The 27,176-nt window shown below is 57.5% G+C and overlaps 13 protein-coding genes across 13 annotated transcripts; 10 read left to right on the top strand and 3 right to left on the bottom strand.

Moving 5' to 3' along the window:
- Nucleotides 1-431: 431 nt before the first annotated feature.
- On the top strand, nt 432-1,602 carry PG985_011888 (uncharacterized protein; the record flags this gene model as incomplete). Its single annotated transcript, XM_066831655.1, has 2 exons — nt 432-530; nt 592-1,602. 2 exons carry the CDS (start codon nt 432-434, stop codon nt 1,600-1,602), a joined length of 1,110 nt encoding a protein of 369 aa, XP_066679705.1.
- Nucleotides 1,603-1,633: 31 nt separating this feature from the next.
- Nucleotides 1,634-2,693, top strand: PG985_011887 (uncharacterized protein; the record flags this gene model as incomplete). The annotated part of the gene is made up of 3 exons (XM_066831654.1): nt 1,634-1,934; nt 1,990-2,198; nt 2,268-2,693. 3 exons carry the CDS (start codon nt 1,634-1,636, stop codon nt 2,691-2,693), a joined length of 936 nt encoding a protein of 311 aa, XP_066679704.1.
- Nucleotides 2,694-2,931: 238 nt separating this feature from the next.
- On the bottom strand, nt 2,932-4,058 carry PG985_011886 (uncharacterized protein; the record flags this gene model as incomplete). Its single annotated transcript, XM_066831653.1, has 2 exons — nt 2,932-3,763; nt 3,823-4,058. 2 exons carry the CDS (start codon nt 4,056-4,058, stop codon nt 2,932-2,934), a joined length of 1,068 nt encoding a protein of 355 aa, XP_066679703.1.
- A 1,173-nt stretch (nt 4,059-5,231) lies between these two features.
- PG985_011885 (uncharacterized protein) lies at nt 5,232-7,732 on the top strand (the record flags this gene model as incomplete). Its single annotated transcript, XM_066831652.1, has 4 exons — nt 5,232-5,891; nt 6,116-6,336; nt 6,412-7,108; nt 7,172-7,732. 4 exons carry the CDS (start codon nt 5,232-5,234, stop codon nt 7,730-7,732), a joined length of 2,139 nt encoding a protein of 712 aa, XP_066679702.1.
- A 269-nt stretch (nt 7,733-8,001) lies between these two features.
- On the top strand, nt 8,002-8,580 carry PG985_011884 (uncharacterized protein; the record flags this gene model as incomplete). The annotated part of the gene is made up of 1 exon (XM_066831651.1): nt 8,002-8,580. One exon carries the CDS (start codon nt 8,002-8,004, stop codon nt 8,578-8,580), a length of 579 nt encoding a protein of 192 aa, XP_066679701.1.
- A 1,470-nt stretch (nt 8,581-10,050) lies between these two features.
- Nucleotides 10,051-11,526, top strand: PG985_011883 (uncharacterized protein; the record flags this gene model as incomplete). Its single annotated transcript, XM_066831650.1, has 1 exon — nt 10,051-11,526. One exon carries the CDS (start codon nt 10,051-10,053, stop codon nt 11,524-11,526), a length of 1,476 nt encoding a protein of 491 aa, XP_066679700.1.
- A 375-nt stretch (nt 11,527-11,901) lies between these two features.
- Nucleotides 11,902-14,083, bottom strand: PG985_011882 (uncharacterized protein; the record flags this gene model as incomplete). Its single annotated transcript, XM_066831649.1, has 2 exons — nt 11,902-13,922; nt 13,975-14,083. The coding sequence occupies 2 exons, from the start codon at nt 14,081-14,083 to the stop codon at nt 11,902-11,904; spliced, it is 2,130 nt and encodes a 709-aa protein (XP_066679699.1).
- Nucleotides 14,084-15,427: 1,344 nt separating this feature from the next.
- On the top strand, nt 15,428-17,071 carry PG985_011881 (Choline transport protein; the record flags this gene model as incomplete). The annotated part of the gene is made up of 1 exon (XM_066831648.1): nt 15,428-17,071. The coding sequence occupies one exon, from the start codon at nt 15,428-15,430 to the stop codon at nt 17,069-17,071; it is 1,644 nt and encodes a 547-aa protein (XP_066679698.1).
- A 963-nt stretch (nt 17,072-18,034) lies between these two features.
- Nucleotides 18,035-18,446, top strand: PG985_011880 (uncharacterized protein; the record flags this gene model as incomplete). Its single annotated transcript, XM_066831647.1, has 2 exons — nt 18,035-18,084; nt 18,224-18,446. 2 exons carry the CDS (start codon nt 18,035-18,037, stop codon nt 18,444-18,446), a joined length of 273 nt encoding a protein of 90 aa, XP_066679697.1.
- An 88-nt stretch (nt 18,447-18,534) lies between these two features.
- PG985_011879 (aldehyde dehydrogenase domain-containing protein) lies at nt 18,535-19,217 on the top strand (the record flags this gene model as incomplete). The annotated part of the gene is made up of 2 exons (XM_066831646.1): nt 18,535-18,768; nt 18,840-19,217. 2 exons carry the CDS (start codon nt 18,535-18,537, stop codon nt 19,215-19,217), a joined length of 612 nt encoding a protein of 203 aa, XP_066679696.1.
- Nucleotides 19,218-19,429: 212 nt separating this feature from the next.
- On the bottom strand, nt 19,430-20,715 carry PG985_011878 (purine nucleoside permease; the record flags this gene model as incomplete). The annotated part of the gene is made up of 2 exons (XM_066831645.1): nt 19,430-20,536; nt 20,608-20,715. The coding sequence occupies 2 exons, from the start codon at nt 20,713-20,715 to the stop codon at nt 19,430-19,432; spliced, it is 1,215 nt and encodes a 404-aa protein (XP_066679695.1).
- Nucleotides 20,716-21,575: 860 nt separating this feature from the next.
- On the top strand, nt 21,576-23,057 carry PG985_011877 (uncharacterized protein; the record flags this gene model as incomplete). The annotated part of the gene is made up of 1 exon (XM_066831644.1): nt 21,576-23,057. One exon carries the CDS (start codon nt 21,576-21,578, stop codon nt 23,055-23,057), a length of 1,482 nt encoding a protein of 493 aa, XP_066679694.1.
- A 444-nt stretch (nt 23,058-23,501) lies between these two features.
- On the top strand, nt 23,502-24,752 carry PG985_011876 (lipoyl synthase; the record flags this gene model as incomplete). Its single annotated transcript, XM_066831643.1, has 1 exon — nt 23,502-24,752. The coding sequence occupies one exon, from the start codon at nt 23,502-23,504 to the stop codon at nt 24,750-24,752; it is 1,251 nt and encodes a 416-aa protein (XP_066679693.1).
- Between the last annotated feature and the right edge of the window lie 2,424 nt (nt 24,753-27,176).

The raw sequence follows: 27,176 nt of genomic DNA, 5'->3' as shown, positions 1-27,176 counted from the left end.
AATCTCCCCCTGACAGCCCAATGCAGGACTAAGTTCTTCGAACATCCGATTCCGACCATGGAGATAATAAACCTGTGAGTGAGCGTGACTCCATACACTCAACTTGATAGCTCGGTTCGAGAACTACAGCAGACAACTGTGTTTCAACTCAGAGCATTTCGTTTCTCCCAAGTTGAAAGTTGTACCCATTAACGGCCCGAGATATGGGACGGCCCAATACATCTGCCAAGCAACGATCCCGCGAGGGTGTGCCGAAAAGCTTGTGGCGACTCCAGTACCGAGAATCAGCTGGATTACAGCGATGGAAACCTCTTGAGATATAACTCTGGTTTGGATACTTATTTGCTGTCACCTGTCTCTTGGTACTCCGAATGCCTCTGACAAAACACAACAACAGTACGATCATGGTCAAGTGTGACAAAGCAGCCAACATGGAAACTACACAATCTGCGGCGTCACTGGCCGCCATCGATGCTGTCATGTCAGCACGCAAGAGTTGCAGTCGCTTCATAGCTCAGCAACTTGTCAAGGTTTGTTTTTATCACCTGTTAATACACGCATAACCGTTGACAATGACTGACAACTCTCTAGAACTGCCACAACGATGTTGAAAGAGCGGTTGCCGTTTACGACAGGAACAAGCAAAAACTCCACCTCCTCAACGACATCGTGACTCCAAGAAAGAGAAGACATACAGCGCCGTCTTCTACATCGAGCGACGATACGACGGTTTTCGAAAGCGACGAGGCGACTCTAATTGACAGCGATGAGATGTCGGAGAGTGACAGCGACGAGGGGGAGGAAGACGAAGACGAGTGGAGGTTCGAGTTACCCCGGCTCCCGGCGCCACGGCCTCATCTGCAGAACGCGAAGCCAGATGGATCGACCCGTTTCTCCCTGACGGAGTTGATCGGCGCGATCCAGGCCGGTGAGACGGTGGAACGCATCCGAAGCTACCTGGCCTTCCACTGCCGAGGAGACGGAAGCGAACTCAAGCGCCTAATCAACGGGACTATCCGCGGCATCCCGGCCTTGTTCTACGTGGTAGAGACGCGGTGTTCAGAGCTGATCCGGCTATGGGCCATGCACGGCGGTAATATCCACGCCACCTATGGTCCCCTACGAGTGCCACTACTGGGCTACGCCGTCGCCATCGGGGGCAGCTTTCAGCACGACACGAGACATGTCGTGGTGACGCTGCTCAGTCTCGGCGCGTCCGCCGACGTGATACCACGAGCCTTCTACGACCCGCTGGAGCGAGATCTGCCGGAGGGCGGGCCGCCGGAAATTGAACTTTCCGACTTGAAGGACGCCAATAAGCGATGGTGCACTCCTCACGCTCTACTCAGACTGACCCAGTCTCTCAACTTCTGTTTCACGACGCGGTACCATCTGCACCTCTCGTCGCTGCTCAAGAGCCACACTGGCGCCCAGAGGCAGGTCGTGGAGATGCGCAAGTCGGAAGACATACTCGGGATCCATTACTTCCTCATCGGTCAAAGCACCGCGTCCACCATCCTGATCAAAACCATGCTCCGGCAAGTTCCCTCCCTGCGAGCCATCCCTGCAAGCCATCCCTGCTCAAAATTGCCCCTGGACTAACAGCCAGCCCTGTGCCTGCAGCTACCTCGCCATGCCCACCCAGCGCCCCCTCGTCATGATGTTCGCCGGCCCCAGCGGGCACGGCAAGACGGAGCTGGCGCGGCGGTTCGGCGACCTGCTGAGCCTCCCCTTCTGCGCCGCCGACTGCACCAGCATGAAGCACGGCTCCGACCTGTTCGGCGCCCGGGCGCCCTACCGCGGCCACGAGGATGGGTCGCCGCTCAACAACTTCCTCGCCCGGCACGACGGCCGGCGGAGCGTCGTCTTCCTCGACGAGTTCGAGAAGGCGGGCAAGGACGTGCGGCAGGCGTTGTTGATCCCGCTCCAAGACGGTATGCTCTTATCCGGTCATTGTCCCTATATGTTTGGTAGTTGACTGTTGCTTAGGGACTTACCAGGACCGGCGTGAACTCCGCACTATAGATTGCAGCAAGACGGTCTGGATCTTTGCGACCAACGCCTTCGATAAGACGATCCACAAGTTTTGCAAACAGAACAAGGACGTCATCTACGACCCTCGCAAAACGTCCGAATCGGAGAAACTGGTCGGTGAACTGAGAAAGGACATCAGGAAGGAATCGGAGGGCCATTTCGGGGTATGTGTTTCATTCCCAAGTTCGTCACGGGTATTTGCATCAGTCCTACCTAACCAATTCCGTCTCCAGGCCCCCGTAACCGGCCGCGTAACCGTCTGGCTCCCCTTCCTCACCTTCTCCACCCTCGAGCAAGCCGTCGTCGCCGACAAGTACCTCGCCGACTTCGGGCGGGAAGCCGTCCGCCCCGTCCAGCTCGCGCAAGACGAGGCGCGCGACCGGCTGGTCGGCGACGTACGGCTGAACGTCCGGCGGGGCTACTCGCTGTGCGCCGCGCTGGCGCGGGACGGGTACGTGCCGGCGCTCGGGGCGCGCAGCCTTGCCGCCGAGGTGGACGAGCGGGTCCGCGGCCCGTTGGTGGATGCGTATCTCCAAAATCAGGACGGCATCGTCGAGGATGGTGGAATTACGCACTGCTTGGCGAATGTCGACGCGGAGGGGGCGGTTCGGGTGTTGTGCGCGTTTCCGGACAGGGGGGCTGGGCAGAAAAGGGGCTAGGTGGGTTGCAATGCCGCATAAAAGAGTTGGCCGTTTTGTAAGATATGGGATTTCTGCTGGTCGGTACACCTCTTCACTTCGTCTGGGTCAAACCAATCTAGGGTCACGGTGGGATGGAAATGAAAGGGTTGGCTGGTGATAGATTAGATATGGCTATGTGTGCAATCTAGACTTCACCATGGCATTCAAATGAAAGACATGTTTCAAAGCTATATGATCGATGCCATTCCATCTTTGTCTAGCTCAGGGTCCGTCCAGACTCGGACTCGTCATCGTCGGAATAAGGGTCGATATCCTCCTCCTCTTCCTCCTCATCCCCATCCCCATACCCATCCTCATCCTCACCCATGTTGGAGTCGACGTCAGGGCCCTTTTCCGTGTTACCCAGGAGCTTGTAGCCTAGGCCATCATAGAAGTTCCCCGCCCCCTTCTCATACCGCCCGTACTTGTGCTCATCCTCAAATTCGACATCTTCCACTGCGTCCTGGGCAATTTCGAGGGGCCGGCGCCTCAGAGAATTGGCCAGGATCACAGCCACATCCGAGTTCTCCAGGGACCCGTTCTTCTTGTGCCAACGGAGAAGGCGCTGCCGTCGCACTTCCTCATTGGCCTTGTCGAGGTTTTTCGATACGGTGCTGACGGTGAAATTCACGAACTCCTCAACTGACGCCTCCCCGGTATGGACTCGGGCCGCCAGCTGCCTTGCGAACTCGTGCTCGGTGACATTGTGCTGACGCTCGACTTTCTGGGCCCATTTGAGGTACTCGGCCTCGCCGTAGAGCATGCTCAGCATCGGCCTCCACAGGACCGAGACTTCGATCGCGTCAAAGTCGACCTGCAGGCCCGGCAGCACGGTGTCGTTGACCTCGCGGCGCACATACAGTATGTGCCGCGGCCAGTTGATGTGGATCGTGGGGTCCTCCATGCACCCGGTACATATCCTCCGCCAGTCCCGGATGGTTTTCTCGTACAGTGTTCCCCCCGAAGAAAGGCGCACGGACTTGTATGCTTCGTAGTCGGCCGCATTTTCCCGGACGAAGACGGCGCGCGAGCCGTCTTCGCTCAAGTGGCTGAACTTGACAGTTACGTCTTCTCTGTAGACCCTGTTCTCTTCCACGTCCCTCAGGACCTCCTTGCTCCCGGTATCGAACTCGATGCGGGCGTGGGGGGATGCCGGGCAATGAAAGCAGTCTCGGTCGCCACCTTGAGCGCGTGGGAGACGCGACGGCAGTTGAGCCAAACGCGTGGCAGGTAGTGGCAGTCAGTAATGAAACCAACGATGCGCGTCCATATCTCGAGGGGGAGGTGCGGACACTTGTGTTGGTGTGCATCATCCGTCTCGGCGGTTTGCATTGAACCTGTCATGGCTGTCGAGATGGCGTTTAACGGCAGTGATATTGCGGGCTTGTTGTTGGAACAAAGCGTGGCCCTGCCGCCGCTAGTAAAATAGGCTGCTTATGTCATCCATATGCCCCACTACTTCATCGAGGTCACCCCTGTCTTTCTTTCAGGGCGTTCTTGTAAACTGAATGTCTCCTTTGCGTGGTATTGGAGGTTCCAGCAAAGCCGATATGTGTATCGATTTCGCTGATCTGATACACGTAACATTTTCAACTGATCCACTCGATGTCTTGATTGTATCGCGCTCGCAGATGTTGCTGTACTGGCTGGCGACAAGAGTGTTGTGGCATTGCTAATGCATGGTATTCCCGCGCTTGTCTTTAGTTGCCGGTCTCCCCGTTGCTAAGCACTAGCCCACCTGCATGCAACGCTCGTGCATGGAGATAGCTTTGTCTCTTATTCACCTTCATAGTGAGGTGTGGCTGGCCAAGAGTTTCTGGACCTCCGCGGGCCTGACAAATGGACCGAAGTACCGCCCAACCAGGAAGCCAGCCTGCTTGAACGAGAAAATGTAACATCGGTCTTACATGCGGTTGTCGTAGAAGCGATCCTGGCAGCAGCAGGCTAAGACGAATTACACACCCTCAAGCTCCGCTCATTTCTTATTCGTTCGTCAACCCTACATAATAAATTCAGGCTCCAAGAAAGACCTGTCATTGGAGCTCGTGATTTAACCGTTATTTTTATGTAGCGACTATCTTGCCATCCTAAGGAAGCCTTGCGAACTGTGAATGGGACATTTCCGGTGGATGTGTGAGCTCTAGTTAGATTGTAGGGTGGTGCGCGCACTAGGCAACAGATAACAAATATACCATGCCCACTCGGGTCTGTTCAGTGCTTCTAATACGCCCGCATCACCCGCTGTATTGCAGTAAGGTGTTTAAAAAGCAACCACGGATAGATTTAGTGGCCCACTCGACTTCTACGCTCAAATCCTGAGTCTGCCATGCTGCTCATCCTTTTTATATTTGCCGTATTTCAGCACTATCAGTTTGTTTCTGCTTCTTCGTTCGCCCCCTATTTAGGTCAGGAGCGAGCCTTATTCTTCCACTTTATCTGCCAGACAGAACGTAAGTTGTACTCACTGCTCTGGACAAACTCTAACAAATTGTCGATACCAATATACATCATTACATCATGGGTACGGATGAACCAGTCTACTTAGGTGTCTGGACGAACTGGTCTAAGGGATCCGTCATTCTTGGTGCAACGTTAACAATGACTCGGGAATATGGGAATTTTCTCATCGCGTTTACCGCGCTCTTCGTGCCATTCGTTGCATCCCGATTCTGGCGTATCTTTGCAATATGGTTTCACCAATGCTACTCATCGTCGGACCAGCGAGACACGCTCTATCATCAGCGACAGGTTGTATTGCGCAACGCGACATCGCCCGAGTCCGGGCTTATTTCGTTCATTCGCTTAATATGGGCCTGGCGACGCGTCGCCCGAAGGCCTTTGTTACGGGTCTTACCTGTAGCTATCTTCGCCTTCTGTTCCATTGCAGTGTTCACAGTGGCTGGTGTCTTCACTTCGGAAATCTCGAAAGCAGACGAAGTGCTTGTCAATGGGGATCATTGCGAGGCAGGCTCCAACTTGGTCTTTGACTGGGAAGATATAGAAACAGCAAGTGATGCTTACGTCTACTGGGGTACCTTCGTGGAGAAGGTGGCCAGCTACGCGCGGCAGTGCTATACCAACGACAGCTCAGGTCTCCTTGAGTGCTCGAGACTTGTCACCGGTTCTATTCCAACGGCGAGTCAAGACAACAACGCACCTTGTCCTTTCGATCCGTCCGTATGCCGCCGAAATGAATCAAACTTACGACTTGATAGCGGTCATCTAAATAGCAACGACATATTCGGGCTGAATGCTCGTCACGACGAGACATTTACATTCCGCTATGTCCTACAGGTTAGCATCATTCTTCGAACTTACTCGACTATGTCTAAGTAGTGACCACGCGATGACTTGGTCAGGGTAAATTAAGCACGTACTGACTGACTCCTGGGTTTATTTAGTGTGCCCCGTTGACTACCGCAGGGCGCTCACATAACATCACTATATCTGGTCAAAACTTTACGGTCTATGACTATGGCCCTTCACTCAGTTCACATAGTGTTGAACTAAATGCGTCCGACATAAATGTGATCGCTAACTACACATATATCGTCTCAGATATTGAAACTCAGTATCCTGAAGCTGGATTTGCGTATACCGACAATAATAACTTTTTACTAAGGTATGATGTTATATTCACTTTAAAACTACCACGAATAACGGATAAATGATGCACAGTACTAACATGTGGCCACAGCTCCAGGCCGGTTATCACGTATGAAGGGAATGTCTCTAACGGGTCAGCCTATTTCTATCCAGATCCAGCCATTGTACGGCATGACGGTGACGTCACATTGATTTTCCTCTCTGGAAACGGGGTCAACTTTGAGTCGCTGGGGGAAGACGACTGGTATCGAGCGACAGCGAGATTACACAACTCGACATTCGACTCAGAAGCGCGTCTTGAGTACCGGCCGGATGAAGCGGCATCGCCCCTCGGCTGTATCGAGCAGTTTCAGTTGTGCCGGGATCCAGCCCTGGGCCAGTGTGGAAACCTTGCGAGTGGCTATGACTCCGTCAGCAGCGCCGCCCCATGGTTCAATATGACTGCCGAGGAAGTTCGGGGGTCAGCAAGGCCTACGTCCCCAACCAAGTCTGGGTCTCTTCTTTCATGGATTTATCTGATGCTATTTAATGAGGCAATTACCGTTCCCTCAATCATTGAACAACTTGGTCCAGCCTCTCTCGCATCCAAAGACTTCGTGAGCCAAGGCTACATAGACGGCATTGGAAAGAATCAATGGCAGCTCGACGCCACCCGATGGTTTCAAATCATGCTGGCGGGGTTCCAAACCCTATTTATCGACACCGCAGAGGGGATAACTGCTTCATCCTCAGGGCCTGTGACCTTTAAACCTCTAAATGATTACGATTGGAATATTTGCCGTAACCAGGTAATATTTCTGGTTTCGTTTGAGGTGGTAACAAGGCTGATATAGGCTGACATGTCCCTGCAGAAAATACGAAGTACGCAATACACTTCTTTCAGTATGCTCGGGCTTATAGTTACGTATTCTTTGGGCGCCCTCATCATCTTGTTGTCTTTCATTATCGAACCTATGCTCCGCATCTTACACAGCAGGGGTCGGTACAACAAGTATACCTACCTCGAGTGGGAGGCAAATACGTCGATCCAGCTCCATCGCGTAGCGCAAGACCAGCTCGGTCATGGGAACTGGAGCCACTGCGATGAACGGGTGCCGATTACCCGGCCAGGTGACCTATTAGGAGCGCTCGATATTACAGACCCTGCGCATCCTATGCTGGCCCATCCTGTTGAGGAAAATTCAGAAGATACCGAACTCAAGAACACCGGCCAAGCCTGGTCCGAGAGGCATGCATTTCAAATGAGCCCAGTTGACGACGATCGCGAAAGCCTTTCTGGCTGCACTTATAAGGGAGTTCACCGGGCGTTGTCTGACACTTATGCCCAGCCCCTCAAAAGCAACTGTCTTCAAGACTCGGATGAAAAGTCACAAAAAGTCCCGAACAGACCCAGACCTAGCACTGCCCCCTGAGTCGCAGTATTTTGACAAAAGCTTACAAGCGAACAAATATATCGGGTGTATGATCTTTTGATTGCGAATAATACGGGCAAGGAAATCAGGTCACTTGGTGTGTCGTGACGGATCCTGTATCTTCTCGTTTTTTTCTTCATACTTTCCTATACTTTTACAACCCCCAATCCCCCTTTTTTGTAAAGTATCGAAATTAGACGGAAACCATAATCATGACATTTCTTACACTATACTTTTTCCTCCTCTGCCCGCCACTCTTCCACAGCAAGATGGGCCGCCCCCCTCTTCGCAACATCCCGGATCAAGGAGGGCAGGTTATTGCAAATCTCATGCGTCGTCTGCGGGGAATTCAATTTCGTCGCATCGAGGATCAGCCGCTGGCTGGCGGGGCGGTCGTTCATCATCTTGAACTTGTCCAGCATCCAGCGTCTCATCGGGCTCACGAAGGGCTCGGCGCCGGAGAAGTACCAGGTGTCGTGGTTCATCATGGGGCAGGGGTCGTAGCAATGCACCACCCGCCGCACCCGATCGCTGGCCGACGGCGGCAGCTTGCCGGACGCGTAGTTGCGGCTCGGCTTGTCCGCGCAGACGCAGCCCTTGGTGCCGTGCCAGCTGGGGTCGTCGCGGTTGAAGGGGTGCGTGCAGGAGGACAGGTAGTTGTGGACGTAGGCCGCGCACCAGGAGGCATAGGGCAGGAAGCGGTCGCGGTCGGGGCTGAGGTACAGGGCGCCCTTGACGGGGCCGGTTTCTTCCAGCCCTTCATTGAGGAGCCAGGTTTGTCTGGCCTGGGTGATTCTCCCCATGGGAAGACTCTGATATACTTCCGCCCAGGTGTGTGGCGTGTATAGACGCGGCTGTTGGTGATCCCCTCCCCGTCCCATGGCTGGTAGCTGCAACACATCGAGGCGCAGGTCATAGTACTTGAGGGCCACCTCGCGAGACTCTATGCTGACCGAGAGGAGCGGGCTGACCAAGCTCCTGATCGGCAAGGGACGCAATGTTTGGCGATGAATGAAAACTAGCCGATTTGAGGCTTCGTTTTGGATCACATGGTCCCACTGTAGCTAGCGTGTCAGTCATGTCTTTGGCAGCAGTGTGCTCCAAGTCATCTCTAGCTATTGGAGGTCTGATCCTGAATGCGCAGTACGAAGCGAGGAACTGCTCGGGGAATTTGAGTAGCAGCTCCGCGCAGCGAGTCGTAGAGCGAAATAATACTTACTATGATTAACCGAAGCTCGCTTGGGAGGTCAGGGAATCTCCTGAATTCGGACATTATTAGCCCTGCCGCAGTTCCGCACATGCCGCCGCTCGATGAGAATCTATGCGGGTGCTGCCTTCAGCAAGACCTGGATTTTTTCAGGCAAGGAGTTGGCTGAAGGTTTTTGGATCTGGCCAGTGGACAAGGTTTTCAACCCAGAATGTTTTACTAGCTCAAGCGATGTGAAGAAGGTTACGGCTGACCATGGGTCGTCCAATCAAATCTTATCCATCTTATCATATCTTGTGTTGAGCAAAATTTTGACCTCTGGTTCTGTTGGTACAGCTCAATCGACCTCAATTACAAGGTGGCATCTTGGAGTGGCATAACTGCCACATGCAGTTTGTAAGTTGGGGAAGGTTGAGGCATTGTAGACGATGATATGCGAGGCCCGGGGATGCTGACCAGTGGCTGCGCAGGTCTCATAGACGACGGAAGCAAATCTGAAGTTGTCGAGACCGTGCATCATATTGCTCAACAAGACATAGGAAGCAACCATTTTTTCAGAGTTTGACCACGAACATGTCGATATGCAGCACAGTAGACTTAGTCTCTCAAGCTCTCTTTGGTTTATGCAAATAGTGAACGGTAATTACTTGCCTTTGAGGCGTCACTCGATTTCCCCATAGTCGCCAGTCTCAAAGAGTCACAGTGAATGATCTTTATGACGCTTGGAGATACTATAGTGGTTTCTAGCTGATCCTTGTTTTGAGTACAGACGTGAACAATGGAAGATACATTGGGCTGGCACCCCTTTTTTTTTGTTCTCTTTGTCCAACGTGACATAGACCGTGGTCGGTTACTACAGAGAGAGTACGCGATCTTTCTTCACCAGCAATGGAAAGAACAAGAACAATCCCATTGAGGGTCTATGACAGACATCAGGCAAAAGGGATGACTTCTAAGGGGCCATTGAGGTGGTACTGTCTATAAATGGGCACCCTTGCTCCTTAGCACCAAGGGTCTCTATTCTCCCTTCCCATCATAAAACCCCATATCAGCACTCAGAAAAACCGAAACTTGTCTTGAGCATATATAACCCCAACAAAAAGAAAAAGAAATGTACACAGCAACCTCCCCCAAGACCCTCGCCGTAGCCGCGCTGGCGCTGCTCGGCACCACCCCCCACGCCGCCCTGGCCCACATGATCATGGCGGAGCCCCCCCCGTTCGGGGGCGCGGACCTGGACAACTCGCCGCTGACGGGAGCCAATTTCCCGTGCAAGGTCAAGGGCGATCCCAAAGCCTTCTTCAAGCGCGACAAGGTGACGACGGTGGCGGTGGGCGAGAAGCACCCGCTCTCGTTCAAGGGCAGCGCCGTGCACGGCGGCGGCTCGTGCCAGCTGGCCGTGACCAAGGACCTGGAGCCGACGGCCGACTCGCACTGGCAGGTCATCCTGTCCATCCACGGCGGCTGCCCCTCCATCGACGGCGCCGGGCCCAGCACCTACGAGTGGTCCGTCCCCGAGCAGGTCGCGCCGGGCGACTACGTCTTCCAGTGGTCCTGGATCTCCAAAATGGCGGGGCAGCCCGAGTTCTACCAGAACTGCGCCGCGCTGACCGTCACCGGCGGCAAGAAGAAGTCGAAGCGACACGACGGCGTCGACGATGGCGACGGATACGAACACTACGGCAACGAGACCCTGGTCGGGAGTAACATTCTCGCCCGCGACGATAAGCTCCCCGATCTCTGGGTCGGTAACATGGGTCCCACAATCAATGGGTGCATGTCCAAGACCAGTACCGACCCTATATACCCGGACCCCGGCCCCAATGTCATCACGCCCGGTAAGGGGGCCATGGCCTTCTCCAAGCTCACTGGAAAGGATTGCGTCCCGGGTAATAAGCAGGCCACTGGTGGGGCTGCTGCTCCTGCATCTGGCGGTTCCTCTGGCGGTTCCTCTGGCGGCTCTTCTGGTGGCTCTTCTGGTGGCTCTTCCGGTGGTGCTTCCGGTGGTTCGTCTGGCGGTGGAAATGACGGTCAGTACCATGGTGAAGGTAGCAGCGGTGGTTCCGGCTCCAGTGGTGGCTCCGGTTCAGGTTCAGGTTCCGGTTCTGGCAGCTCAGGCTCTGGCTCTGGCTCCGGCTCAGGTTCTGGAAGCTCTGGCTCCAGCAGCTCCGCCGCCGCCGCCGCCCCCAGCTCTGCCCCCGCCGCCGGCGCAACGCCCTCCGGCTTCATGACCAGCATCGCCGCCGCCGCCTCCGCCTCTTCCGCACCCGCCGCCGCCTCTCCCTCCTCTGAGGCCGGTAGCTCCTCTGGTGGCAGCTCTGGTGACAGCGGCTCCGCTCCTGCTGCTCCTGCTCCCGCTGCTCCCGCTGCTCCCGCCCCAGCTGCGGGTGGTGGTGGCGGCGAGAACGGCGCCTGCACCGAAGAGGGCATCTTCAACTGCATCGGCGGCAGCTCGTACCAGCGCTGCGCGTCGGGCAAGTGGACCGCGGTCGAGCCCATGCCCGGCGGCACCAAGTGCACCGAGGGCAAGTCCAACAACCTCTGGGCCCGGGGCGAGGCCATGATGATGCGCCGGCGCCGCGTCTAGGGGACTCGGTTTTGGGCAGTGAGTTGATGGAGAGGTAGTATCGAGAGGAGTTTCACGCGCATTTTCCTATGGTTTGGGCTAGGGTAGATAGGATATTAATGTGAAGAGACGTTAAGGAGTTGTAAATATGAGACGCTTCCTGTGATACGTGGTGAGGAATGACAGAGCAGATGGGGGTTGACAGTAAATCAGTCATGTTTATGCATATGTTTATGATTTTAAAGCTAGTAAGGAGTGAATGTTTGCTCTCGTAAGAGCTAACGTCGCTAAAGCACTTGACCTCATCATCTACCGTTCAATCCAAAGGACTGGCGTGGACCTATGCCTGCCCACAGACTCGCATATTTCAGCTAAGTCGTAGCATAACAACTTTGTTCACAGCTTGCTGGAGACAGGGCCACCGTAGCAGCAAGAAGCCGCGTCACCCTCAGCCACAGCCGTCCCCGAAGCTGGAAACGCATCCCGCGACGTCGTGTCCTTGAAGACAGTCGTGGGCGGTACCCACAACGCCGGATTCTTAACAAAGAAGTTAGCCGCCCTTAGCATGACGCTGACAGGCTCCGCCGGCATGACGGGAAAGTCCTCGGTGCGCGGGAAGTGCGTCAGCCCGAACTGGACAAAGCAAACGATGTCGGCATCGGCAATGTTCCCGCCGCGCGCGGCCCAGTCCTCGATGGTCGGGTTGTCGACGTGGCCCGGCACCCCCGTGCTCTGGCACACGTAGTCGCCCGCGGGAAACAGCTCGTGGTCGCGGTAGGGCAGGACCCAGAGCGCGTGGCGGGCGAAGGCGGCGCGGGCATGGACGACGCTGCCCGGCTGCGCTAGGAGGGACGGGCAGCTGTTGTTGATGATCTTGTAGCCGACGGGCTTCTTGGAGGCCGGGTTCAGGCGGCGCGGGTTCACGATGGACCAGGACCGGCTCGTCTCGTGCTTGTAGTCTCGCATGCCCTCGCGCGCGTCTTGGAGGAGCGTGGCTTTGCTGTAGAAGCCGTTGCCGAACGGGTTCTCCGCGGACCCCACCGGGAACTCCGAGGGCAATGCGTCGTGCTCCAGGACGCTGTTGCGGGGCCCGTCGATGGCCGGGTCCACGCGCAGGGAGAAGATGTGCTGGTGGTTGTGGGCGTCGAGGCCGCGGGCCACCTCGGTGCCGTAGGGCGCCGCCGCCTCGGACGGGTGCAGGCAGTAGGTGTTGAGCATGCCCGTCAGCTTGACCTCGAGCCGGTAGGTGCCGTCGAGGCTGAACGTGTGGTAGAAGCCGTACTCGTAGTTGGCGGCCGTGATGATCTGCGAGACGACGAGGCGGCGGTCGCGGGCCGCGATGACGGTGCCGTCGCGGTAGTCGGTGTGCTTGTACAACAGGCCGCTGTCCTCCTCGTGGATGCACACGGCGTTCTGGAGCACGGCGGGGGACCCGTCCGAGATGGACATGACGGCGTCGAGGTAGTGGATCGCGCCCTTGCAGTCGCAACCCAACTTCAGACTGTTGGTCATCAGGCCCGTCCCGTACTCGCCCACGTCGAAGGCGTGCTTCTTCTGGTGCGGCGCCGTGGGGTTGCCGTACGGCACCACCATCTCGACGACGCTGAGCCGGTTGAAGAGCGTGCGCTCCCGCTGCTCGCGCATGTCGTGCATGCGCACGTCGGAAATCACAATACCCTCGCGGAAGTTGAAGCCGATATGCATCTTGTAGCCGGCCCAGGACAGCTCGTTGCCGCGCATCTCGAACGAGACGCCCTGCGGCTGCACGATGTCGATGGGCTTGAGGCGGCCGTGGTCGTACCCGTTGCCGACGTACTGGGGCAGGTAGTTGTGCTCGGCGAGCGGGGGCGGGACGCGCTCGCCGTGGACGCGGCGCACGTCGACGGCCAGGACCTCCTCGCGCTCCGTGTCGACGACGACGGTGAAGTCGAGCGGGTGGGCGTACTGGTTGTCGAGGGGCGCGGCGCGGTAGTAGGCCAGCCCCTGCTGCAGGCGGCGCTCGAAGCCCCAGCGCGCGTCGTGCCCGATGGCCCAGCCGTCGAAGAAGACGCGCGACATGTCCGCGATGCCGACCTCGCGGCACGCCGCCGCCACCTGCGCGTCCGCCCGCGCCACGCGCTCGCAGATGTCGAGGTCCTCGAGCGTCAGCATCGGGCCCACGTCCGTCACGGTCTTCCGGCTCTCCACCGCGCCCTGGCTCAGGCTCACCAGGAACTCCGACACCTGCCCGCTGCCCCGCTCGATGACGATGGCGAAGGCCCGGCGCTGCGGGCGGGGGCCACGGCCGGCCTGGAAGGCCTGGTACTCGTCCTTGCGCGGCTCCCGCAGGGTGAGGCAGTTGAACTTGACGGTCTGCGGGTGAACGTAGTTGCGGATCAGCTTGGCTGCCACCGAGATCTCCTCAACCGTGAGCTGATCTGTTGAAAACGTTAGCCACTTCTCTTTGCATCAGAAGAGAGGAGTACTTACCCAATGGGTGAGGAGGTGGCTTGGGGATGACGATTTCGTTTGGAGAGGAACCATTGGCATCGTCCCGATAGATTATGTAACCTGGAATGGTTGAGGTGTCGGGCGTCATTTTGGCGGCGTGAGTGTGCCATACGTCTGGAGTGATGACCACGGAAGGTTGCAATTCTGGGACCAGTCAGTCCTCTGGCTTGGCTTCTGCTGAAGCGCGTTGATGAGTTAGAGTGTTGGGCTGCGATGCAACTGTAGAGAGCTGTGAAGAGAGATCTCGAGAGCAACAAGAGTGCAAGTTGACAGGCATGCGATTTATAGTGAGGAACACGAAGTGGATGCCAATCGTCGTCTCGGATGGCGCTAAGCTCGGCACCCAACCCAACGGCTACTACCAGACCAGAGTGTCGGGGTTAAGACGGACAGGCCGCTTGGATTTACCGAAGAACCATGCCGTTGGAATAGCCCGAGTCTAGGCCGGATCAACAGGGCGCAGGAGGCTCTTACCAGGGTCCTTCAAAGTCAAACTGCAGTCAGCCCGGGATGGTGCTGGCGGCATCGGTGCTCTAAGCACCCGGCGCCCGGGGAGCCAAGCACGCGTCCAAAGGCCTATCGAGGAATATCGAAGATGGGGTAGTTGCGGGGCCTGAGTCAGGGATCCCATTCCGCACCAAACCCACCCATTCTGCGTGTCAATGGTGGTGTCCAAAATAGACAGTGTGCGGGTTTGGGTGATCTGCACGGTGCTCGGTTATACTCTCGATCACTCCAAGACAAGATCGGACGGAGTTGCAGCGACTCAGAGCGATTATACTCATGCCGCGCATTTTAGTCGGCTGTATGACCAAGATACTTCAGATAACGCATGCAGCAGCATGCATGGTACGACATTCTGTGGACCCCGCCAAACCCGCCGGTGATAAGGGCATAAGGGCATTCATTCTACAATCTAGAGCGCCGGTTCCACCTCGTCCACCACCCACCACCCTTATCTGATCAGGCCGGAGTGGCGCCCCTCGCCCACTCTAGCACGGCATTAGATGAACGTCAGTCGCATACCCGGACCAACACTTGCACGCTTGCTTGACCGAAGCGACGCTCCCCCCAAACCAAACCGCCGCGAGCAGCATCCCAAAGGCCTGGAAATGGTACTACATGAGATATTTCCTTGGCTAAATGAATAATCCTCGACTTGGGATCGGGGCGTGCCGCAACCGCCCTTATGGAGCCCCCCGCTGTTCGCGAAAATGGCTGCTTTGGGATCAGCACAGCAAAGCGCGGCGTTCATGCGGGTTACTTAGTTAATTAAAAGCGTCACAACTCCCAGAGGGCCTCGCATCGGATTCTTTCCATCGCCAGTCACGCGACACCTCCAACAACTCCTCGACTTTCTCTTTCTCTCCCTCCCTCTCTGCCTCTCTGGTTGTGGATCGGACCAAGACCGAATATCCAATGCTTTTCCGTGATGGAAAAAACTACTGACATAGCACACCACCACCCAACGACCCACACACCGGTAGCAGAGATTTACGATGAGGACGGACAGGACCTGGCCGACCTGGGCCACGAGCAGGCGCTGACTCGGAAGTTCAGCCTGTGGAGCATGATGGCGCTGACCTTCAGCGTGCTGGGCACGTGGGCGACCATGGCCCAGAACCTGGCGAGCGGCCTGTCCAACGGCGGGCCCGTCTCCATCCTCTGGGGGCTGGTCCTGGTGCTCGGCTGCAACGTGGCCGTGGCCCTGTCGCTGGGCGAGCTGTGCAGCGCCATGCCCACCACGCTGGGGCAGGCCTACTGGATCTCGCGCCTGTGGCCGACGCCGGCGGGGCGCTTCACCAGCTACATGTGCGCCTGGATCAACACGTTCGGCTGGTGGGCCATGTCGGCCTCGCAGATCGCCTTCATGACCAACTTCATGCTCAGCATGCGCCTGCTCTTCGACCCGGACTGGGACGGCGGCGACGCCGGCTGGGTCCAGTTCCTCGTCTACCTCGGCCTCACGCTGGCCATGACGGCCGTCAACCTGGTCTCGTGCCGGCACGACCGGGCCCTGCCCCTCTTCAACGACATGGTCGGAATCATGTTCTGCGCCCTCTTCTTCGCCGTCTCCCTGGCCCTGCTCGTCTCGGTCGGCGTCAAGCCGGACCTGCACTTCCAGTCGCCCGCCTTCGTCTTCGGCGCCTGGGTCAACGAGACGGGCTGGGACGACGGCGTCGTCTGGTTCATCGGGCTGGTGCAGGCCGCCTACGGGCTGACGGCCTACGACTCAGCCATCCACATGATCGAGGAGATCCCGCACCCGCGCGTCAACGTGCCGAAAGTCATGTGGCTGTCCGTCGTCAGCGGCGCCGTGACCGGCTTCATCTTCTGCGTCGTCTGCCTCTTCTGCGTGCAGTCGCTCGAGGACATCCTGGCCCCGATGAGCAGCCTGCCCTTCATCGACCTGCTGTGGCGGTCGGTGGGCGTCGACGGCGCCTGCGTCCTGCTCGCCCTTTTTATATTTAACGGCTTCGGCCAGGGCACCAGCATCGTCACCTCGGCCTCGCGCCTGACCTGGAGCTTCGCCCGCGACGGGGGGCTGCCCTGGAGCCGCTACCTGTCCGTCGTGGACGAGACCTGGAAGGTGCCCGCGCGCGCCACCTGCGCCCAGGGCCTCGTCATCGGCCTCATCGGCGTCCTCTACGTCTTCGCCAACACGGTGCTCGAGGCCATCCTCAGCGTCAGCACCATCGCCCTCACCATCTCCTACGCCATGCCCATCGTGACGCTCCTGTGCGTCGGGCGCGAGCGGCTGCCCGCGGCGCCCTTCCGGCTCGGCCGCTTCGGCCCGGCGATGAACTGGGTCTCGGTCGTGTACTGCGTCGTCACCACCGTCTTCTTCTTCTTCCCCAGCTCCCCCCGGCCAGCGCCCAGCGACATGAACTACGCCATCGCCGTCTTCGGCATCATGCTGGTCGTCTCGCTCGGCTTCTGGTTCGTCAAGGGCCGCTTCACCTACTTCCAGGCCAGCTTCGACATTGAGGGCATGGAGCCGCGGCCCCGGCATGGCACGACCAGTGGTAGCTGCGGTTCCGTGGATCCCAAGCTACGGAAGTCGAGCCTGGTTTGAGAGGGGGATATGTTATAGATGTATATATGCGTGTGCATTATCTGGGGTTTACCCCCCTTCAAAAGTTACCAAAAGTTCTCAAAAGCTGTGTTGTAGGAATATTGCATCTGGGGTTTCACGGACGGAGCATTGCATTCAAGAAGGTGTTTTTGATATTAGCCGTAGCATACATAGTCAATGGCAACACGAAGGCAGATTGGCTGGACTAATACCTCAAGAACTCACATTCTCTGGCTTATTTGTTTCTCCTTTTTCTTGTTATTGAAACAAGCTTCATGAGACTTTCAGATTTGCTTTGCCTGCTGCATGCAGCGAATCTGCGTATAACCGAGGTAAGCTTTGCTGCTGGTGCCAAGAAAACATATCTGATGGCTGAATCGTATAGCACCTGCTAGCCCGCATTGGCAGCTCAGCTCCCCAGATTGCCAATGGCCGTGCGCAGCACGGAGCAGAGTTCAGGATAGCCCAATCAGATGTATGTCGGTGTAATAACTACTATTATCTACTATCGTCTCCCCCAGATCCATCCCCCATCCTGCCGTACAGTACCAGGCGTACGGTGCATATAAACGCGGGCTAATGCAAGAGGGCTCCGCCTCGTTTCCAGCCCCCCCTGCCTATCAGTTCCCCGCATGTTGATCTTGGCATGGATTGAGGACCCATGCCCCCAGCCCGCCGCCCAATGGGCCCAATGGAGAATGTCCACGCGGTTCAAGTTAACCTTTTTATCGAGAATCCCTGTTGACGAGGTTGATTGATGTGAGCCTCGGACTCCGTAATGCCGCCGTGATAGGAAACTCACCCTTGGGGCCCCGTCTTGGAGATGCCGAGACCGCGAAAGAGAGGCCGAGGTCATTCACTGTGCTGACTTGAAGCTGGAAGGCATCACCAAAGCAGGAGGTTGATTAGTTCAAGTCAACAACAAATCGGCAGAGGATCTTACCGTGCAGCTCACTGCTCCTAATGGCAGGTCCTACGCCCAGCCAACTGGGCTCTACATCAACGGCTAATGGGTGAAGTCCAACGACGGGGTGACTCTCGCCTTTACTGACCCTGCGTATGCCCATCATCCACCCTCAAGCGAGGGTCTTACACACACACACACACACACGGGCTTGCTTTGCCATACGTTATTGGCTGACCGAAGCCCAGGACCGAGAAGCACATCGTGTCCGTTCAGTCGGGCACTCGGCCCGACATCGACAAAGCCGTGGCGGCGGCGGCGCGCGCGGCCCTGAAGGCGCCGGCGTGGAAGAACCTGTACTACGCCGGGTTCGCCGACAAGGTCTTTGGGCAGGTGGTCGAGACGGGCCCGGACAAGTTTGCGTACACGGTGCGGGAGTCGTTGGAGGTTTGCGGACAGATCATCCCCTAAGTGGTTGGCTGACAGTCACTCACTCGCCCACCTGACAAGACTATTTACTCACTTATCTTACTTGGACAGATGGGACTACCCTCTCGCCATGGCGGCCTGGAAACTGGGCCCGGCCCTGGCCTGCGGAAACCCCGTCGTGCTCAAACCCGCCGAGCAGACCCCGCTCTCCATCGTCTATCCCGCCAACCTTCGTCGCCGAAGCCGGCTTCCCGCCGGGCGTGGTCAACATCGTCGACGGTCCCGGCCGCGAAGCCGGCCCCAGTCTCGCCTCGCCTCGCACGGGGACGTCGAAAAGATCGCCTTCACGGGCGCGACAGCGACGGTGCGCAAGATCATGCGCAGGGCGGCGGGCACGCCTCAAGAACCTGACTCTCGCTCGAGACGGGCGGGCAGCGGATCGGGGAGAAGGGGTTCTTCGTGCAGCCGACCGTCTTCATCGACGTGACGCCGGGGATGCGCATCTTCGAGGAGGAGGTATTCGGGCCCTTTGTCGTCATCCTGCCGTTCGGGACCGAGGCAGAGGCCAACGCGACGCCGTACGGCCTGGGCAGCGCCGTCTTCACGAGGGACCTGACGCGAAATGGCCCACCGCGTCGCGCGCGCACCGTCGAGGCGGGCAAGGTCTGGATCAACTCGAGCAACGATTGCGACTGGCGCGTCCCCATTGGCGGCGTCAGGCAAAGCGGCGTCGGGCGGGAGCTGGGCGAGGCCGGGCTCGAGGCTTACTCCAGCGTCGAGGCTATTCATGTCAACATGAAGTCTAAGCAGTGAGGCATTGGGGCCAATTAGTCATTCAACGGACGAGCTTCGCGGGCTTCGAATCGAGAATTGTCGCGTGCCTCCAATTCAGTACGCAGTATTACTAGGAGTAGTATGTATTAGTGCTATATATACGAGTCGTATCTACAGATAGGCCCTGCTTAGCTACATAATCCTATTGACTCGCGCCTCCCCTTCCCATAGCCGCCTTCCTGAATCAGGCCTCAGTTCTGGAACCTGCTGCGGCGCATACTACGCTTGGTCTTTGCAGGTTGTTGGCCTTTGGCGCCCGGCAGTACCACAGGCTTTCCACCGCTCACGCGACCGGGACCAAAGTCAGGGGTTCCTCCCAGGACCCCCCATACATCGCCCACGTAGTTGGAGGCCGGAATGCCCGCCTTGAACGTCTGGTTCCAGGCCGAAATGATACCGCGCGCGATGGAGTTTCCCGCGAGCCAGACGTTCTCAATGGCGATGGGGTAGCCCACGGTGCCGTTCACCAGATTGTCCATGACGGACTGGCCGGGGTAAGGGCGATCAAAGTCCGAGACGGTGCGCACGATAGCGACGCGGCCAAAGTCGACGCGGGACTCGAGGGCGCCGCGCACCAGGGCCCCGAGCACGGCCCCGTCCTCCTGCGCCGTCGTGCAGTAGATGCCCGTCCCGTTGGTCCAGGTACTGACGCGCTTCTTGTGCGTCTCGGCCAGCAGCGCGCCCGTGAACCACGTGTCCGACGTGACCGAGTCGCAATGGTGCACCGCCGGCGGCGCCGCCCCCGGCGCGAACGCGGGAACGCCCGCGTACTTCGAGCGGTAGGCGGCCGCGGCCTCGCTGTCGGCGACGCGCGCGGGGTCGACCAGGGCCGTGAAGGCGTCGCGCAGCGCGGCGCTGACCTCGAAGACCTCGGCGTCGTAGACAGAGCCCCAGGCGGCGTCGGGGGAGTCGGTGCCCTGCGGGACGAAGCCGTTGTCGAAGCCGGGGGGCAGCTCGCGCGCGTCCAGCTCGTACGACATGCCGACCTGCACCGTGAAGCGGGCCAGCGTGATGGACCCCAGCGTCACCTGGTCGGGCGCCCCGCCGCCGATGCCCGTCAGCACCCAGTACGTCTCGGCCAGGTCCATCTGCGGGTCGGCCAGGAGCGCCATCGTGGTCGCCGTGGCCTGGATCTCGGCCTCGCCCGTCGTCATGAGGCAGGCGTCGCCGTCGGCGGTGCAGTGCAGGTCCGGGAACTGGGGGCTCGCGAACGGGACGCGGTGCCGCAGGGCCCGGAAGTCCAGTGCGTCCGTGGCGTTGCTGGACTTGGTCAGGTAGATTTCACCCTCGGCATCGAACTATTGGGCGATTAGTATCAAGACTAGGGCTATGGTATAAGGGTTGTCAGAGAATTCATCGCCGAACTTACGAATGTGAGGATCAAAACCTTGGGCTTGATTTTCCCGTTGCAGAAGGCGGCTGCCGTTGCGACGCACAGATAAGCGACCGCAAGGGCGGATCGGTAAAGGAAGCGCATCTTGACGCCCCTAGAATATGAAGAGACAGCTTGATGAGGGATTTTAGGTATTGTACAGATACAGACGGAGCGTTTTAGGTATATATCATGGCAATGAAGCCCTTAATAAGCATCAGCGGCTGGGGCTGAGAAATCGGAGTCTTCAAATGCAAGAGGGTGCGCCTGCCTGTCTGCATCTTTCCATTGTGCGCCTTCGCCAATGACAGCCATTTCCTGCAAGCCCTCTCATGCAAGGAACTGAATCCGTGAGATATGACTGGCGGCGGCAGGCAGGGGGCACCAGGCCTTATCTCCCCAATCCATGTTGCGGACTTCCGCAGGTCCCGGTGAGGCTGTAGGATTGTCTCTCAGGTTGCCGGTTGCGGCCGCTGGTTCTGGGACGCAGATCCTCTTGCCTTCAGATAAGATAAGGCCTTGGGTCGCTTTTCCTAGTTCGTTTTTAGGTAATATGAATGACCTGTGAGAGTTCATCATAAACACCTGGTCTCTATCCCTCTTGCGGTTCCAAATGCCATCAGTTTATGTGTACAATTAGTTGTCGGACAGCAATGGCGAGATCTCCAGTCGGTTGTCCACTAAAAGCTCCAGCTTTCAAGCCCCAAAGCATGGGGAATTGAAAGTGCAGCAGAGAGGTGGTCCGTGCATCGCATCGGCAGCGACACTGATTTCGAGATTTCTTCAAGAGAATCGTATCTGCATGTCTCAGTCGCAAACATCATTTACCACAAATTATTAAAGTCCCAAGCCATGTGAAATGAGTCTCAGCCATTCTTCGAGATAACCATGATCATTCGGCCGATTTGTCATCAGCGTACGTCGGGGGCACCTTGAGAGTTGAAAAACTCTGTGTGGTCAGGTCAATGGCCCCAAAACTGGCTGCAGCTGGGGCCGCTGGCACCAAAAGAGCTGCTGCATCATGGGTCGGGGCAATTTCGAGCGCACAACGTCGAGCATTGCACTCTCTGGATTCTTTGGACGACCTGGACTTCTCTGTGAGCTTGCCTCCGAGCCCGAAGGTGAAGAAGAAGGAGGAACCTTTGCCATCCAGTACAAGGATTGCCAGGACACCGCCAAAAGACGAGAGAAAGGAGCCTTTGCCCTTCGTCAGAAGGCTTACGGGGACACCGCGCAAGGCGCCCGGGCGAGAAGGAAAAGGGCGCGAAGCCCCTCGGCTTCTCCCGGTCGACAGCACGAGAATCACCGATTACAAGTTCACTAAGCTATGGGCCGACAAGGTGAAACGCAAGAGTCCTCTGATTGTCCGGCACATGCCCGGTTTCTTGGAATCCCAAACTTGGTTTCAGCACCCGGAGTCCAATCCCGCGGGCGAGTTCACCAACCGCACTTCTCCTGTCGAGAAGCCCAAGGAGAACAAGACAAGCTTCGCCGTACTGAGAGACTCCATCATTGCAGATGCTCTCCGGGCGGGCAGCACAGACAGCCGCAGCACCATGGGTCAACTGTTTGACAGTCTTGGCGTCAAGTTCAAAATTAAACGGGATAATGTAGCAACCGATGATGCCTTGGATGGACCAAACTCACAAGTCCGGCTGGAGAAGTTCCTGCACTGGCTGGTCAGGAGCGGCCGGTCAACCAGCCACAACCTCGACGGCACGGTCGAGCGCTTACTTAGGTCGGCCAAAGACTCCTCCCTCATATGGGAGCCTTTTGATGCGCCGCTCGCATTTATCAGGGAAATCCTGCAGTACAATCATGAGATGGAGGCGGATGGTCGCGTTGATGAAGTTGTTAGCCGGCTGGGAGGCTTGATAGAGCTGGAGGACCGTCTGACGGAGGACTTTCCCTACCCGCCCAAAGTGAGGGAGGTCGGCGGGCTCAAGTACGGCGCCTCCTCGTGCAGCATCCGCTTCGGCATCAGACCAATCCGGTCGGATCTCCGACGCTCTACGGACGTCACGGTGTTGGGACAGCTCGCAGGTTACAGCCGTGTGCTGCTGGTGCCGCCAAGCCTACAGTCCCTAGGAGGCCAGGCTTTGGAATACCACCCCTACGTGCGCAAGCTGCGCAAAGATGATATTATCCGCCTGAGCGAGCGGCCCATCAAGACGCTTGAGAAGAAGACGTGGACCCGCGGGTTCGAGGAAACAATTCCGGAACGACTGGACGCGACGATCAAGCCGGGCGAGGTCCTGCTGATTCCCGACGGCTGGTGGTACGGGGTCCGGAGCATCAATTACCACAACGAGCTCCACGCGACCGTGGGGTGGTACTTGCAAACCGACAGGAGCCCGCGCAAGGTATGGCTTGAACGGCAGGCACGGGACGAACGAAATCTATTCCGTGCTGTGAGATTACGAGGGTACGAAGGACAGGAGACGTAGCTTGATCTGTATAAATATATGTAAATACTTATGAAAGACAGCACAATCCACTGTGGTAGATCTAATGAGATTAACTTCTATCGGCTTGCCCGTTCACATTGATAAATCCCCGAAAGCGTATATAGTTGAGGCAAAAGTAAGGGTCATTCCCGTCATTCCTTGTTCATTGAAGGCTTGCTTGATAAGCTTGATAAGTGGCGTTTGGTAGGGAATCTGCGAAGCCGGGGATTTCCGGCTCCACCCGAGCTTGAACTTGGGGGGCGGATAATCTCGAAATTTTGGATCCAATGGCCGCAATCCCCCAATTCAACGGAATTGGTCATCCATCCGCAATCCGTTATCTCCCCCAGCAAATTTCAAAACCTCGCCAGGGAAGATTGCGCAATCAATCTCGGTGTCGCAGAACCACGTTACGGACCTCGATACCCGAAGACACACAGTGAGATGGCGTCGACTCCAGCAACGCTGCACCGCCTGCGGGTGCCTCTGCAGCGAGCCTTCTGCGCTGCCCGAACCTACGCCACCGTCCCGACCGACTCGGCCACCTCGCCCAGCCCCAGCACATCCTCATCAGCAACGTCGCCCCCCGCACGCCGGCCGACGTACTTCAAAGATAAGACGGTTGCCTCGCTCGACGACTTCATCGGCGGCGATGCCGCCTCTGCCCCGCTCCCGGCGGCCGAGGCCTACACCCTGCGCACCGCCGAGGTCGGTCCCGCCTCGAACCGGCGCACCATCACGCGCCTGCCCGAGTGGCTGAAGACGCCCATCCCCGCGGGCAACAAAAACATCAAGAAGATCAAGTCGGACCTGCGGGGGCTGGGCCTGCACACGGTGTGCGAGGAGGCGCGGTGCCCCAACATCTCGGACTGCTGGGGCGGCGACAACAAGAACGAGGCGACGGCGACCATCATGCTCATGGGCGACACCTGCACGCGCGGCTGCCGCTTCTGCAGCGTCAAGACGAACCGGAAGCCCCCGCCCCTCGACCCCCACGAGCCCGAGCACACGGCCGAGGCCCTCGCGCGCTGGGGGCTGGGCTACGTGGTGCTCACGAGCGTCGACCGCGACGACCTGGCCGACGGCGGCGCCCGCCACTTCGCCGAGACCATCCGCAAGATCAAGGCCAAGAAGCCGAGCCTGCTCGTCGAGGCCCTGACGGGCGACTTCATGGGCGACCTGGAGATGGTCAAGATCGTGGCCGAGAGCGGCCTGGACGTCTACGCGCACAACGTCGAGACGGTCGAGGGCCTGACGCCGTACGTGCGCGACCGCCGGGCGACGTTCCGGCAGAGCCTCAAGGTGCTGAAGCACGTCAAGACGGTGCGGCCGGGCATCGTGACCAAGACGAGCCTCATGCTGGGGCTGGGCGAGCAAGAAGAAGAACTCATGGACGCGCTGCGGGAGCTGCGCAAGGTGGGCGTCGACGTGGTGACGTTTGGGCAGTACATGCGGCCGACGAAGCGCCACCTGCAGGTCGAGAAGTACGTCACGCCCGACGAGTTCGAGATGTGGCGCCAGCGCGCCCTCGACATGGGCTTCCTCTACGTCGCCAGCGGCCCGCTCGTCCGCAGCAGCTACAAGGCCGGCGAGGCCTTCATCGAGAACGTCATCCGGAAGCGGGCTGGCGGCGGCAACGGGACGTCGGTGTCGCTGGACAGCAAACTTGGGGATGCTGTTGCGCTGGACGGCTAATTCCAGATCTGTCGAGGACAGTGCCAACAAGACATTGCTTACCGGGGAAACGGTATCACTATCTGGCTGACGAAGTCACTGTCTAACTGAGTGGGCCGGTGCTCTGAATCATCACCAACAGTATTGACATCACTTGCTGTCACTTGACAGTGTCTCCCGGGTTATCATGAGACTCTGGCTAGCTGGGTCCGGTCTATAGAGTCTAGACCATCTGCGCCTAGTTGACTTTTCAACATTGTACGTTCATTACATAGCATTTCGTCGGAACCGGGCTGGGTTGCATCGGACGACGTACATATGGACCGGCACGGGGTAAAGAGCTCCGATAGATTCAGTAGGGTTGTACGATTTGGAAGGAAATCCCTCTCAACAAGGGTCCCGGTGGCCGGAGGTCTCCGGCTGCGGGCATATTTTACATAGCGTACTACAGTCGGAACTGCCTTAATAGGACAAGTAAAAGTAAACCAACGGAAGCAACCAGTCGGGAATAAACAAGACCGTGAAATGCGGGTGACAAGGTTACTAAGCCCCGGAGAACACAGTCAGGGGCCTGGTACATGAATCGCGAACCTATGCAGATCTGGGGATTGACTCGACACACCGATTGCCCGCGAGGGGTAAATGCGCGAAATCTCACGCCCCCTTTTCGCACGCAGGCACGCTTCGCTCGAAGCAAGCCTAGCACCGAACTCTAATCGCTTTTATTCGCTTTTATTCGCAGAAACAGCATTCCCGTGACCTGCTGGGCCTGCTTGACATCTGCCCACCAATTCGGGCGAATCGGCGGGCGTTGCATACTGGGCTCACTATTTCGCCGCGATTATTAGTGATTATCGTATGACCCTGGGGAGTCACCGCATTTGGCCTCATTTTTTCTCTCTCTCTGCCGCTTCAAGTGCGGGAATTCGGTATGCACAGTGATAAGAGCGAGCGCGCGCGTACGCAAGTGCCAGGAACGACGAGCGAAATAAAAACATGAATCACGAGGGCCAACGCCTTGACCAATTGACCAAACAAGGCAACATTCTATCTCCGTCGGTTCCCACGAACGAGTCCGGTTGCAGCCCTGAACAAACGGTTTCGCATGTTCTCCTTTTCCTTGTGTCTTGTGTTTTATCGCCTCACCTTGCCGGGGCGGGGAAGTGGCAGGACACAGGACGGATGAAAATACACTTTCTAAAAATAATGGCCGGTTTCGTTTGACAGTAGAGTCGCAGCCGACGCGGCAACGAGTTTCGAAGTCATCCCACTTCATGCTTGTGTGTGCGTGGGTGTTTGTGTGTGCTGCTGCTGCGGCTGCTGCCAGCAAAACAGCTGTCTGTGGGCTCTTCTTCTTGGCCCGGTGGCACCGTCTCCCCCTCTCTGCATGGATTTTCACTGATACAGCGTGGAGATAAACCTTAGGGCAGGAACGGGCGATGGAGAATATCTGAGAGACACGTTCCCAACGTCGTACCTGGAACGGAGAGAGGGGTAAAACCGCCCATGCAGCCTGCAGTGCCATTGCCGCCAGGCCAACCATGATGCAGAGCCTGGAGCAGAGAGGGCAGAAACAATACTCGGCCGCCGCGCGTGCCCATGCCAATACCTTGCCCCCATGCTGCGAGTGCTACAGATGTATTATGCCAGTGGGGGTTGAGGAATAACACCTGCGGATGGATGAAGTCGTATTGGCATGATTGGCCAAGCGCAGAGTTCCAATGCCAAGTGCAGTGCCAACCTGATGCCAAGTTACAGCTTCGCATGAAAAACGTTACATTGGCAGCCCCGTCTGGGTTCGCGGGATGGCCAGGGCGGGATTCCCAGACGGATATGCAGCTGCAGCGTCCCCGGAGTGGGAGTGGGTTGCGGTTGCCTGTGTCAAGGTGGTGTGTGAGTGGAGGATTGGCCTTCGGGAGAATAGTTAGTCCCAAACCAGGTTGCAACTGCCCTAGGCTAGCGCCTGGCTGCAGCTGGGAGGAAAAAAAAGATTGAGAAGCGAGCGAGTGGGAGATCATTTTTTGGCGGCCTTGCCAATAGATTGCCGATAGAGCTATCTCCGGCGCGCGCACTACCGGTTCGCTAAAACACACGCTTAATGTCTAATCCGACCAGTTTTTTTGCGCGTTCGTGCCCAACAAAACAATAAAACAACTGGAAGAGCAATTGTGTGCATCACTAGTATCGTTTGGATCGCCAGTTGTAAACGAGATCAGTCGCACCGTTGACTGCGACGCGGCGGTAGAGTGTGCACAGTCATGGCCATCATGTGGGCGGCGGTGACCTGAACTACTGCAGCATTATGCAGAGAGGCCACTAAACAGGGCCATGTGTGTGTGCAGATTATATGGGGGTGGACCCTTAGAAGCAGAAAAGAAAGATATCGTGGCGCCTATCCTTTGGGATGTGCAGTTGGAGCAGTCGGGGCAGCTGGCAGCTATCGGC

Source organism: Apiospora marii (genome assembly GCF_038362585.1).
Source record: "Apiospora marii strain CBS 49790 chromosome Unknown utg000009l_segment0_segment0, whole genome shotgun sequence".
In the NCBI taxonomy this organism is placed as follows: Eukaryota; Fungi; Ascomycota; class Sordariomycetes; order Amphisphaeriales; family Apiosporaceae; genus Apiospora; species Apiospora marii.
Note: the sequence above shows the minus strand (reverse complement) of the source record. Positions and strands in the feature narration are given on the sequence as shown.